Below are 13,963 nucleotides of genomic sequence, written 5' to 3' on the forward strand. Positions count from 1 at the left end.
AGGAAAGACACTTTGTATTGTACCAACCTTAAGAAGTACTTAGGAGAGGGCAGACAGCAGAAGCAGGAAGAACTACAATTCTGCAGCCTGTGGAACGGAAACCACATTCACAGAAAGATAGACAAAATGAAAAGACAGAGGACTATGTACCAGATGAAGGAACAAGATAAAACCCCAGAAAAACAACTAAATGAAGTGGAGGTAGCCAACCTTCCAGAAAAGGAATTCAGAATAATGATAGTGAAGATAATCCAGGACCTCAGAAAAAGAATGGAGGCAAAGATCGAGAAGATGCAAGAGATGTTTAACAAAGACCTAGAAGAATTAAGTAACAAACACCTAGAAGAATTAAAGAACAAACAAACAGATGAACAATACAATAACTGAAATGAAAAACTAGGAGGAATCAATAGCAGAATAACTGAGGCATAAGAACAGATAAGTGACCTGGAAGACAGAATGGTAGAATTCACTGCCACGGAACAGAATAAAGAAAAAATGAAAAGAAATGAAGACAGCCTGAGAGACCTCTGGGACAACATTAAACACAACAGCATTTGCATTATAGGGGTCCCAGACAGAGAAGACAGAAAGGACCTGAGAAAATATTTGAAGAGATTATAGTCGAAAACTTCCCTAACATGGGAAAGAAAATAGCCACCCAAGTGCAGGAAGCACAGAGAGTCCCAGGCTGGATAAACCCAAGGAGAAACACGCCGAGACACATAGTAATCAACTTGACAAAAATTAAAGACAAAAATTATTGAAAGCAACAAGGGAAAAATGACAAATAACATACAAGGGAACTCCCATAAGGTTAACAGCTGATTTCTCAGCAGAAACTCTACAAGCCAGAAGGGGGTGGCACGATATATTTAAAGTGATGAAAGGGAAGAACCTATAACCAAGATTACTCTACCCAGCAAGGATCTCATTCAGATTTGATGGAGAACTCAAAAGTTTTACAGACAAGCAAAAGCTAAGAGAATTCAGTACCACCAAACCAGCTCTACAACAAATGCTAAAGGAACTTCTCTAAGTGGGAAACACAAGAGAAGAAAAGGACCTACAAAAACAAACCCATAACAATTAAGAAAATGGTCATAGGAACATACATATCGATAATTACCTTAAACGTGAATGGATTAAATGCTCCAACCAAAAGACACAGGCTCACTGAATGGATACAAAAACAAGACCCATATATGTGCTGTCTACAAGAGACCCACTTGAGACCTAGGGACACATACAGACTGAAAGTGAGGGGATGGAAAAAGATATTCCATGCAAATGGAAATCAAAAGAAAGCTGGAGTAGCAATACCCATATCAGATGAAATAGACTTTAAAATAAAGCATGTTACAAGAGACAAGGAAGGACATTACATAATGATCAAGGGATCAATCCAAGAAGAAGATATAACCATTATAAATATATATGCACCCAACATAGGAGCACCTCAATACATAAGGCAACTGCTAACTGCTCTAAAAGAGGAAATCTACAGTAACACAATAATACTGGGGGACTTTAATACCTCACTTACACCAATGGACAGATCATCCAAACAGAAAGTTAATGAAACAGAAACTTTAAATGACACAATAGACCAGATAGATTTAATTGATATTTATAGGCCATTCCATCCAAAAGCAGCAGATTACACTTTCTTCTCAAGTGCACACGGAACATTCTCCAGGTTAGATCACATCTTGGGTCACAAATCAAGCCTCAGTAAACTTAAGAAAATTGAAGTCATATCAACCATCTTTTCTGACCACAGCACTATGAGATTAAAAATAAAGTACAGGGAAAAAAACGTAAAAACACAAACACTTGGAGGCAAAACAATACGTTACTAAATAACCAAGAGATCACTGAAGAAATCAAAGAGGAAATCAAAAGATACCTAGAGAAAAATGACAATGAAAACACGACGATCCAAAACCTATGGGATGCGACAAAAGCAGTTCTAAGAGGGAAGTTTATAGCTATACAAGCCTACCTCAAGAAACAAGAAAAATCTCAAACAATCTAACCTTACATCTAAAAGAACTAGAGAAAGAAGAACAAAACCCAAAGGTAGTAGAAGGAAAGAAATCATAAAGATCAGAGCAGAAATAAATGAAATAGAAACAAAGAAAACAATAGAAAAGATCAATAAAACTGAAAGCTGATTCTCTGAGAAGAGAAACAAAATTGATAAACCTTTAGCCAGACTCATCAAGAAAAAGAGGGAGAGGACTCAAATCAATAAAATTAGAAATGAAAAAGGAGAAGTTACAACAGACACCGCAGAAATAACAAAGCATCATAAAAGACTACTACAAGCAACTCTATGCCAATATAATGGACGACCTGGAAAAAATGGATAAATTCTTAGAAAGGTATAACCTTCCAAGACTGAACCAGGAAGAAATAAAAAATACGAACAGACCAATCACAAGTAATGAAATTGAAACTGTTGATTAAAAATTTTCCAACAAACAAGTCCAGGACCAGATGGCTTCACAGGTGAATTCTGTCAACCATTTAGAGAAGAGCTAACACCCATCCTTCTCAAACTCTTCCAAAAAATTGCAGAGGAAGGAACACTCCTAAACTCATTCTACAAGGCCACCACCACCCTGATACCAAAACCAGACAGAGATACTACAGAAAAAGAAAATTACAGACCCATATCACTGATGAATATAGATGCAAAAATCCTCAACAAAATACTAGCAGACAGAATCCAGCAACACATTAGAAGGATCATACACCATGATCAAGTGGGATTTATCCCAGGGAGGCAAGGATTCTTCAACATACGCAAATTCATCAGTGATACACCATATTAACAAACTGAAGAATAAAAATCATATGATCATCTCAATAGATGCAGAAAAAGCTTTTGACAAAATTCAACACCGATTTATGATAAAAACTCTCCAGAAAGTGGGCATAGAGGGAACCTACCTCAACATAATAAAGGCCGTATATGACAAACCCACAGCCAACATCATTCTCGATGGCGAAGAACTGCAAGTATTTCCTCTAATATCAGGAGCAAGACAAGGATGTCCACTCTCGCCACTGTTATTCAATATATTTTTGGAAGTCCTAGGCACAGCAATCAGAGAAGAAAAAGAAATAAAAGGATTACAAATTGAAGAAAATTTGTAAAGAAAAGAAGAAGTAAAACTGTCACTGTTTGCAGATGACATGATACTATACATAGAGAATGCTAAAGATGCCACCAGAAAACTACTAGAGCTAATCAATGAATTTGGTAAAGTTGCAGGATACAAAATTAATGCACAGAAATCTCTTGCATTCCTATACACTAACAATAAAAGATCAGAAAGGGAAATTAAGGAAACAAATCCCATTCACTTTTGCAACAAAAAGAATAAAATACCTAGGAATAAACCTACCTAAGGAGGTAAAAGACCTGTACTCAGAAAAGTATAAGACACTGATGAAAGAAATCAAAGATGACACAGACAGTTGGAGAGGTATACCATGTTCTTGGATTGGAAGAATCAATATTGTGAAAATGACTATACTACCCAAAGCAATCTACAGATTCAATGCAATCCCTGTCAAATTACCAGTGGCATTTTTTTACAGAACTAGAAAAAATATCTTAAAAAAAAAAAAAAATATCTTAAAATTTGTATGGAGACACAAAAGACCCCAAATAGCCAAAGCAGTCCTGAGGGAAAAAAACGGAGCTGGAGGACTCAGACTCCCTGACTTCAGACTATACTACAAAGCTACAGTAATCAAGATAATATGGTGCTGGCACAAAAACAGAAATAGATCAATGGAACAAGATGGAAAGCCCAGAGATAAACCCACACACCTATGGTCAACTAATCTATGACAAAGGAGGCAAGGATATACAATGGAGAAAAGACAGTCTCCTCAATAAGTGGTGCTGGGAAAACTGGATAGCTACATGTAAATGAAATTAGAACACTCCCTGACACCATACACAAAAATAAACTCAAAATGGATTAAAGACCTAAATGTAAGACCAGACACTATAAAACTGTTAGAGGAAAACATACAAAGAACGCTCTTTTACATAAATCACAGTAAGATCTTTTTTGATCCACCTCCTAGAATAATGGAAATAAAAACAAAAATAAACAAATGGGACCTAATGAAACTTAAAAGCTTTTGCATAGCAAAGGAAACTATAAACAAAACGAAAAGACAACCCTCAGAATGGGAGAAAATATTTGCAAACAAATCAAAGGACACAGGATTAATCTCCAAAATATATAAACCGTTCATGCAGCTCAATATTAAAAAAACAAACAACCCAATCCAGAAATGGGCAGAAGACCTAAATAGGCATCTCTCCAAAGAAGACAAACAGATGGCCAAGAGGCACATGAAGAGCTGCTCAACATCACTAATTATTAGGAATGCAAGTCAAAACTATAATGAGGTATCACCTCACACCACTTAGAATGGCCATCATCAGAAAATCTACAAACAACAGTGCTCACTTCAGCAGCACATATACTAAAATTGGAACGATACAGAGAAGATTAGCATGGCCCCTGCGCAAGGATGATGAATAAAGATGCAGACCTACTAGAGAATGGACTTGAGGACACAGGGAGGGGTAACAGTAAGCTGGGACAAAGTGATAGAGTGGCATGGACATATATACACTACCAAATGTAAAATAGCTAGTGGGAAGCAGCCACATAGCACAGGGAGATCAGCTCGGTGCTTTGTGACCACCTAGAGGGGTGGGATAGGGAGGATGGAGGGAGGGAGACACAAGAGGGAAGAGATATGGGGATATATGTATATGTATAGCTGATTCACGTTGTTATAAAGCAGAAACTAACACCATTGTAAAGCAATTATACTCCACTAAAGATGTTAAAAAAAAAAAAAAGAAAACATCAGCAAAAAAATTTTTTTTAAAAATCTACAAACAGCAAATGCTGGAGAGGGTGTGGAGAAAAGGGAACCCTCTTGCACTGTGGTGGGAATGTAAATTGATACAGCCACTATGGAGAACACTATGGAGGTTCCTTAAAAAACTAAAAATAGAATTACCATATGACCCAGCAATCCCACTACTGGGCATATACCCAGAGAAAACCATAATTCAAAAAAACACATGTACCCCAGTGTTCATTGCAGCACTATTTACAATAGCCAGGTCATGGAAACAACCTAAATGCCCATCGACAGACGAATGGATAAAGAAGATGTGGCACATATATACAGTGGAATATTACTCAGCCGTAAAAACGAAATTGGGTCATTTGTAGAGACGTGGATGGACCTAGAGACTGTCATACAGAGTGAAGTAAGTCAGAAAGAGAAAAACAGATATCGTATATTAACGTATATATGTGGAATCTAGAAAAATGGTACAGATGAACCTATCTGCAAAGCCAAAATAGAGACACAGATGAAGAGAACAAACGTATGGACACCAAGTGGGGAAAGTGAGGGGTGAGGTGAGATGAATTGGGAGATTGAGATTGTCATGTATACACTAATACGTATAAAATAGATAACTAATAAGAACGTGCTGTATAAAAAAATAAATAAAATTCAGAAATTCAAAAAAAAAGAAGTACTTGGGGTTTGCTGGTCTCGATGCTTGTCTCATTCCTCGTCAGTCTCTGTCCCTTCTCCATCTCCCCCACCCCCCCCAGCTCTGACAGCCATCTGGCAGAATGTCACTCTGTCCCCTGTCCTCTTCCTGCAGACACAAAGGACATGAGTGAATTCGAGAACGAAGGCTTCTTTGCTCTGCATCAGCGCCGAGGAGCCATCAAACAGGCCAAAGTCCACCACGTCAAGTGCCATGAGTTCACGGCCACCTTTTTCCCACAACCCACGTTTTGCTCCGTCTGCCATGAGTTTGTCTGGTATGGTAACTCAGCATTTCACTCGCAAGCTTCAGGTTATGCATTCTGTCGCATCTTCTTGATCCAGCAGGTCTGGCGTGCCCTACCTTGGGGAAGTGTGCCAGAATAGGTACCACCTGAGAGTTTCCAGTGGCCTCACCTGGATTGAGAAGGCTCAAAGGGTGTGACTCTATAGAACATTTTCATCATATAACTCCTGTAGAGCAAGGAAACCAGCCTCCTTAGGAAAGGTTCCAAGGACTTCAGTTTCCAATTAAATGGGAGGCTTATGGGGGTGAGTGGGAAGGGAAAGAAGAAGGAGAGGTCTTTATCGTAAGCACAGTTTTACAGTCAAAACTGCCACCAGCTCAACAGCCCAACTGTGCTGCTACTAATGTCTGCAAAAGGCAACATTTGCCCATTGGAGCTAATGGGTTTCAATGTTTACAAGGCTCTTGGGTGTCTTAAGAGCCCTCGAACAGACAGATTGGTAAACACACAGCAAAGGCTATGGTAGACTGGAGACTTGAAACGACTCCTATCTCTGGCCTCAGCCTCCTCGCCTCTTCTGGGGTGTTCTCTCCTTAACCCCTGCTTAACCAGGGTATCCAGAGGTCAAGTAGACTTTTGGTGGATTTCCATCAACTGTCTTCATCTAATGACTTGAACCTCCTTCCTTTCTAACAGTGAATGTTACTCAGGCATTGGTCTTAAGCTTGAGAATTCATTAGTTGCAAATATTCTCAGATACTCAGAAAGAGGAAATAAAATGTTATAAAATAAAATGTTGTAAATGTAGATATCTTTGCTTATCTGTACTGAGCTTAGTGAGACATTGAATTTTTAAGCGTAGACGTGGAAATTTGCTACCACGAGCCCATGATCCATTTTTAAAAAATATTTATTTATTTATTAATTTAAAATTTTTTTCTTTTTTTGGCTGCATCGGGTCTTAGTTGTGGCACACGGGGTCTTTCGTTGCAGCACACGGGCTTCTCTAGTTGCGGCAGTGTGCGGGCTTCTCTCTAGCTGTGGCATGCAGGTTTTCTCTTCTCTAGTTGTGGCGCGCAGGCTTAGTTGCCCCGCGGCATGTGGGATCTTAGTCCCCCAACCAGGGATCGAACTTGCGTCCCCTGTATGGGAAGGCAGATTCTTTACCACTGGACCACCAAGGAAGTCCCCCCCTTTATCCATTTTTGGTCAGGCATTTTTATCTCTACATGTTTGTTTGGAAAATATGCAAATGGGAGGGAAATCAACAACTCCTCATTTATCTAATTTATCAGACTTTTCATAAAGCAGGTTAAAATAAAAGCACATGTTAACACTCTTGGCTAATAATAGAACAGTGCTGCAGATCAGAAAATGCTCTGTGATAGTAGAAAGCTATGAGATCTTGTTCATCTTTTAAATGTTTTTGCTACTACTGTTGACTCAAAGGTCCATATAAATATTCAAACATGTGCTTTATTGCAGGGGTCTGAACAAACAGGGCTACCAGTGTCGACGTAAGTCAGAAGGATTTCTGTTGTATTATCGTCATTCTTTTCATTTAGTTGCCCCTTAACTTCTGAAAATCTCAAGGTGTAGTCATTTCTTTTCAGAATGTAATGCAGCAATTCACAAGAAGTGTATCGATAAAGTTATAGCGAAGTGCACAGGATCAGCTATCAACAGCCGAGAAACCATGGTACGGATCGAGATTCCTCTCTGTCTGAAATACGATGATTTTATCCTGACATCATTTTACAGCCCACTAATTCTTGTTCCTAATGCCTGAATTTGAATGCTTAAATTTTTCCTTGCACACCCTAAAACCCTTTCCTCTCCAGTGGTGATGGTTACTGAGATCCAAAACTAGGGGATGAATAAGAGAGCACAAGAAGAATTTTAATGATTCTACCTTTTCCAGAAAAACATCACAGAAAGGTGGCCAGAAAGCACAGTTCTGATCAATTATGTGAGAACGACTCCTGTGGCATCGACAGCTAGAAGTGACAGTTAAAGAGTAGAGGCAATGGTTATAAAATGCAGATGTGAGCATTTACAAGGGAGGGTAACGGATGGGTAATTCTTATATTGAGAGGCAAATATTTCTTTCAGAATGAACTTTGAGATGTGTCATCTGGGGGCAAGTTAGACTTTACTCTGTGGGAGAGGGAGGCAGATGAAGCTGCAGAGAGAGAGGGGCAACCAGAGCAGTCAGTCTTGGCAAGAAGGGAAGAGGTCCAAAGCCACATGGACATGAAACTCTGACGGACAGGAAAGAGTTGGAGAGATGGTTGTAGATGAAGGTAGGTTTGTAGATTTGGGGAAGGACAGATGACGGAACTTCCCTTAGATGGCTTAGGTCCTCAATGAAGTCTGAGGACTAGGGGAAGAAAGAAGGCAATAAGTGTCTTTGAGGAGGAAGAAGGGGCTGTAAAATAATTATCTCAGAGGTGGCAAGGCAAGGGGATTCGAGAAAAGCAGCAGGATTGCCAAGCACAGTTGCAAGTCCATTTGAGTTTGAAGGCAGCCATCTCCCAGGTGTGTGATTTTCTCCAGCAAAGGGGCAGGCAAAGAGATAGCAGATCGGTTGGGTTTTTCCAGAGTAGAATTTCTTTTAAAATTTAGAGCCAGAAGGGGATAATCTATTATGAGTGAGTCTGCTAAGCCTCAAAGAGGTTGAAGTAGTTTGTCCAAGGTCAACCATTTCCACCTGGCAGAGCTGGGACTAGAATTCGGGTCTCGGCCTCCCAGACTAAGGCTTTTGTTCGTTGAAATCACAATACCTCTTTTCATCCTGCCCTCCTGCTCCCTTTACCTGATGCCTTCAGCTTTCCTGGAAAAATCACAAATTGTAAGCATGACTGTTAACTTCAATGGCTAACGTCCAGTAGGACTAGAATGAGAGCCACACGTAAAGTTTTAAACTTTCAAGTAGCCACATTAAAGACAGGAAAAAGCAACAGGTGGAATTCATCTTAATGATATTCTTTATGTAACCCAATCTGCTCCAATATTATCATTTCAAGATAGAATCAATATACAAAATTGAGATATTTTACATTGTTTTATTTCATACAAAGTTGTCGTAATCCAGCACGTATTTTACACTTACAGCACATCTTTTCACCACCTTGTAAGTGTTCCCTTGGCCCATGTGGGTGAGTGACTGTCATGTTGGAAAGTACAGATCTGTAGTCTTTCCCAGACACATCTTGAACCATTTGGACTTGGGTTCAGGATTTGAAGTAGAAGTCTCCTAGCCTGGACCTTGACATCACTTGTTCATATTTATGTGGAAAAGTTTCTACGAAATAGGAGTTCTGAAACGCATTTTTTCTTGGTTGAAAATATCTCGAGTAAGTGCTGGGCAGCCTTTAAGCCATTCTAAAGACTAAATGCTGACCAAAAGCCATGAGAACATGTATTCCTTTAGCAAATAAGGCCACTTTACTGTACATGTTCTCAAAGAAATTGTTTAATTAAAAACTTCTGTAGAGATTTTAAGTCTCAAGGAAATAAAACTTTTTATACTGCACAAGAATATTGGTATTCTTGCCAGGAATCAAAGTGCCTGATTTTTTGTTGTTGTTAATGTAATAAGTTTGATTAAAGGGGAGAATTTAAACTCTAGAACACTTTAAAAATAAAAATCTTCACTATATCTACTATCGGCGTCCCTCTGTCATCTCCCTTCTCTCCATCCCTTAAACCATCACATTTATTTTGAGAGAGCGAAGAGTAATGGTGAAAGAGGGGATGGGCTCAGATTTGGACTGTCAGGCTCATAGATATCCCAGCTCAGTTGATGGCTGTGTGTCCTAGACAAGTGTCTGGCCCTATCTGTGCTGAATCTCCCCACCTATCAAATCAGGATACTAACAGAGACTGCTTCAAAAGAGGTATTTTGAGGGTTGTATGAGATATCACACATGTAAAAGATAACACATGTGACGTGTCTATCACAGCACCTGGCAGAACTGTTATCTACCTCTTGTCTTTTCAGTTCATGTATAAGAAGTGTGAAAAGGCTTCCCACCTTGGGCTCCCGCACTAATAAACCGATGTCTCTAGAGGAGGCATTATATAACATCTTCCAAAGGTTAAAGCACTAGTGCTAGGCTGAAAGAGAAAAGGAAATATTTATATTAAAATAGGAAGGGAAGTACATTTACTTAGCTCCCATTTAAATAAATAACATTGGTCTCCTCTTCCTGAAATCTTAGCCTGTCTGTGGGAAGGCCGCAGACTTCAGCCATCTCCAGGTTACTTAATATGTGTAGCTTGCCCCCTTGCCCTTGACCTAGGAGAGCTAACGGCTCCTTGTCTTCTTTGGACATGACTATAAGGCTTGACAAGTAAAAATTATGGGTTCTAATAAACATCACTGCAGTGTTTTTATTATTCTGTTCACTGTGCCAAAGTATCTGCTAAGACGTGAAAAGTGGGGAAGCGGGGACACACCGACCATCACGCATTCTTTTTCCCTTTCAGTTCCACAAGGAGAGGTTCAAAATCGACATGCCGCACAGATTTAAGGTCTACAATTACAAGAGCCCCACCTTCTGTGAGCACTGTGGGACCCTGCTCTGGGGCCTGGCAAGGCAAGGCCTCAAGTGCGACGGTGAGTCTGACGAGCGGCCCCCCTGGAACCCCCTGTGGCTGGATTTGCAGCTTTGATGGAGAGAATCAGGGAGCGGGGGGAGGACGGAGGTGACTGCCTTCTCCATCCAGCCCGGAAGAGCCCCGCGAACCTAATTGAGAAGTTCCCCGGTAACAAGCCACTGCTGTTCTTTTCCTTCCACCTGTCCCCACCCCATGCCTTGTTTCCCAGAGAAGTGCCCGGTCATCCAGGTCAAATGTCACAGCCTCTGGCCGGATGCCTTCTGTGGTGCCTGCCTGATTCTCCTGTGACGGGCTCCCTCCCCTGGACCTGCCCCTTCCTGACCTCCGCAGCCCCAGCCCTGCCCCTGCCGCTCTCCTTAGCACCAGCGAGTACGATTCTGTCTGTGGCTCCATCAGGGAGCGAGCCTGGCACGTCTGTTTCGCTGCTGGATAGTCCTGCGCAGAAAACTGCCTGACTTAAGCTGGAGAGCCTGTCCCCAAAGCGTGCTGTGAACTCCACGTGCACAGGAAGAGGCCCAGCTCTGATTCTGATGGCCTCCACCATGGAGGTATTCAGCCAGACCCTGAGAAAAAGCACAAGAGCTTTCTTTCTATGAAAGTCCAGGCTGCGAAGGCAATAACCTTTAGAAACTGAGATGCTGTTATGCCAGGGTTAGAGGGTAGGGAGGAAAAATTCCAACAAGAACTAACAAAGTACTTCTGCCGTTGGAATGCAGCTGAGGGGAGGACAGAGCCCAGATAACATTCAAAACAGAGGTGCCTTGCTCAGCAGGGAACTTTGTATTTTATTTTATTTAAAAAAATTTTTTTAGTGAAGTATAGTTGATTTACAATGCTGTGTTAATTATTGCTGTACAGCAAAGTGATTCAGTTATACACATATATATATATTATATACGTGTGTATATATATATATTATATACATATATATACATTCTTTTTTACTATATATTCTTTTCCATTATGGTTTATCATAGGATATTGATTAAACACAGAAGCCACTTTATTTTTTCTGGGCAGCCCCATTTTAACTTATGCCACTGGCTAATGCGTGTTGTATCTTTTAAGTGATAAAGGGCGCTGACCTAAGGAGGAAGATCACCCTTAGCTGCCTCCTTGTCCTCATCCCAGTTGCATCCACGTGTCTGGTGGAGCCCGGAGTGACATCTTAATGGAGGCGGGAGGGGTTAGGTCTCCAAATCATTACCGAAGGCAAACCCACAGGTAGTCAGAATTCACCTGAACAATCCCTCCATCACCCAAAGTACCACCACGCACTTTCCTCTCTACACCTGTTTAAGAGTCCATGGGTGGGTGGGCCGGGCGTTGTATAGAGTGTCTTTAAGAGTCGTAGGCAACAGGTAATATTGGAGTGTTCTGCTGGGACAAACGGACAGGAATAATCAGATCCCCGTCTGGTGGCGCCCCTGTTCCTGTGATGCTCTCACTCGTCGGGTTTTCTTTCCCTGGAGCCCAGGCGCCCCACCTGCAGAGGCCGAGCTGGTCCCAACAGCACGATTGTGCCTCTGAGCTCAGAACTTCCAGGAGGATTCCTTGGCATTGTTCCACGGCTCCCACACCCTGCTGGGTTCTGTCCTTTTCGAACATTCCTTCTTCATCCCATTCTCTTTCCTCCTTCCCTGTCCTCCTGTGCTTCCTTAACCCTACTCCCTCTCTTCTCTCATCCCCTTCCTCTCCCCTCTCCTCCCCTCTCTCCTTCCCCAAGTCACTCTCTGTTCCTGCTGGAACCCCGAGAGGCTGGGCGCTCTCTGCCCCCCCTCATGCCCTCATCTGCATCTCCGCCTCTCACTCTCTCCCCTGGGTCTCTCCCCCCCCTTCTTCACTCTCTCTTCTTCTTACTCTCCTGTAAGCCTCCTTCCTAAGTAGGGCCCCCGCTCCTCCTGACCCTGTCTCCTTTCTCTCGCCACTGAAATTCCCATGAAATTAGTCATCGGAAGGGACTGTTTGTACTCACCGAGGTCCGGTTATCACCTACTAGGTTAGTAACAGACTTAGGACGTTGTAATCCTAGTGGGCACGGGGCCTCTCTTCATGGCACATCAGAGACGAGCTTAGATCCGCTACAGTTTTAAAGAGCAAGGTGCTCGATGCTCGCTACGTGCCTCCCTCTACCTTGCAGGAAATAAGTAGGAAATGGGGCCGCCCAGCGTAAAACCTGCATCCGGGAGCCCGGGAGGAGTCAAGCTAACAAGGCAGAATTCAGAGGGCAGAAGCCATTATGAGCAGCATCTTTACTGTATTAAAGGTTCCACTTCAGGTGGATTTTTATGACTTTATACTGGGATGAGTAATAGTTTATGCTTACTTACTAGAAAATGCTGTTTTGTCTTGTTATGAACTGTTTAGTGAAAACTAAAGGTGAAGATGGCTAAAATTTCACCTAAATATTTCAAGAATATTTTATTGTAGTAAATAATAAAGATGAAAGAAAAGTTGTCTTTCGTGAACACCTGTTGGAGGCCAGTCACTGTGCTAAGTTTTTGCACACAGATGGGCAAGTAATAAGGTAAGAAGATTAAAACGGCATGATTTTATAGCTTCTGCCTAATTCCACTGTAACAATCCCTGTTGATATACCTTTATGGAACCTAGCAGGACGTGAGATCAGAGTTCTGTCTGCTGGTGTTGGGAAATCTTCGTTAGTTTTTTTTTTTTTGGCATAACGGTGATGTTTCATAAGCAGAATTTGTATTTTCTAAGACTAATGACATGAAGCGATATTGTCTTTACACAGACACACAGGTGCCCGACCCCCAGTACAAGAAGGCTCTCACAGTCACAGCACGGTCGTGCTGTTTTTTTTTTTTTTTAATTTTTTTATTTATTTATTTATTTATTATTATTTATGGCTGTGTTGGGTCTTCGTTTCTGTGCGAGGGCTTTCTCTAGTTGCGGCAAGTGGGGGCCACTCTTCATCGCGGTGCGCGGACCTCTCATTATCGCGGCCTCTCTTGTTGTGGAGCACAGGCTCCAGACGCGCATGCTCAGTAATTGTGGCTCACGGGCCTAGTTGCTCCGCGGCATGTGGGATCTTCCCAGACCAGGGCTCGAACCCGTGTCCTCTGCATTAGCAGGCAGATTCTCAACCACTGCGCCACCAGGGAAGCCCGGTCGTGCTGTTTTTAGGACTAATGAATCGCGATAACTCCTCCAGCATCGTAGGTCTCAGAGGTAGAAGCCTATACAGATCACTTAGTTCAAGTAGCCCAACTCTCCCATGTGGTGAGAACACAGTCTCTGGACACTTTCCTTCCTTTCACCCCCACCTCTCACATATGCACAGACCACCCCACCGTCTCAATTTCCATTTCGACTGAGGTTGTACCCTAGGCTTCAGCCTAGAGGGTGGAGAAACCTCTCGTAGCCCACGTGGGAAAGGGGATGCTTGGACTCCCTAAGCATCTAAGTGGCAGTGAATGACCTTCCACTCAGCATTCCACGTTACCACCGACTTA

The 13,963-nt window shown here is 41.9% G+C and overlaps 1 protein-coding gene and 1 non-coding gene across 4 annotated transcripts in view; both read left to right on the plus strand.

Annotated features, from left to right (window-relative positions):
• Positions 1 to 13,963, plus strand: part of PRKCQ (protein kinase C theta) — a 154,265-nt gene that overhangs the window by 58,781 nt on the left and 81,521 nt on the right. For all 3 annotated transcript variants that reach the window (XM_059912138.1, XM_059912136.1, XM_059912137.1), the window contains exons 5-8: positions 5,732 to 5,894; positions 7,350 to 7,381; positions 7,478 to 7,563; positions 10,356 to 10,485. In XM_059912138.1, coding sequence (XP_059768121.1) covers positions 5,732 to 5,894; positions 7,350 to 7,381; positions 7,478 to 7,563; positions 10,356 to 10,485 — 411 coding nt within the window. The remainder of the gene's footprint in view (positions 1 to 5,731; positions 5,895 to 7,349; positions 7,382 to 7,477; positions 7,564 to 10,355; positions 10,486 to 13,963) is intronic.
• Positions 4,495 to 4,602, plus strand: LOC132361151 (U6 spliceosomal RNA). Its single transcript, XR_009501462.1, has one exon. It is a non-coding gene; the product is annotated as a U6 spliceosomal RNA (small nuclear RNA).

The sequence above is a fragment of the Balaenoptera ricei genome, chromosome 2, assembly GCF_028023285.1.
Source record: "Balaenoptera ricei isolate mBalRic1 chromosome 2, mBalRic1.hap2, whole genome shotgun sequence".
In the NCBI taxonomy this organism is placed as follows: Eukaryota; Metazoa; Chordata; class Mammalia; order Artiodactyla; family Balaenopteridae; genus Balaenoptera; species Balaenoptera ricei.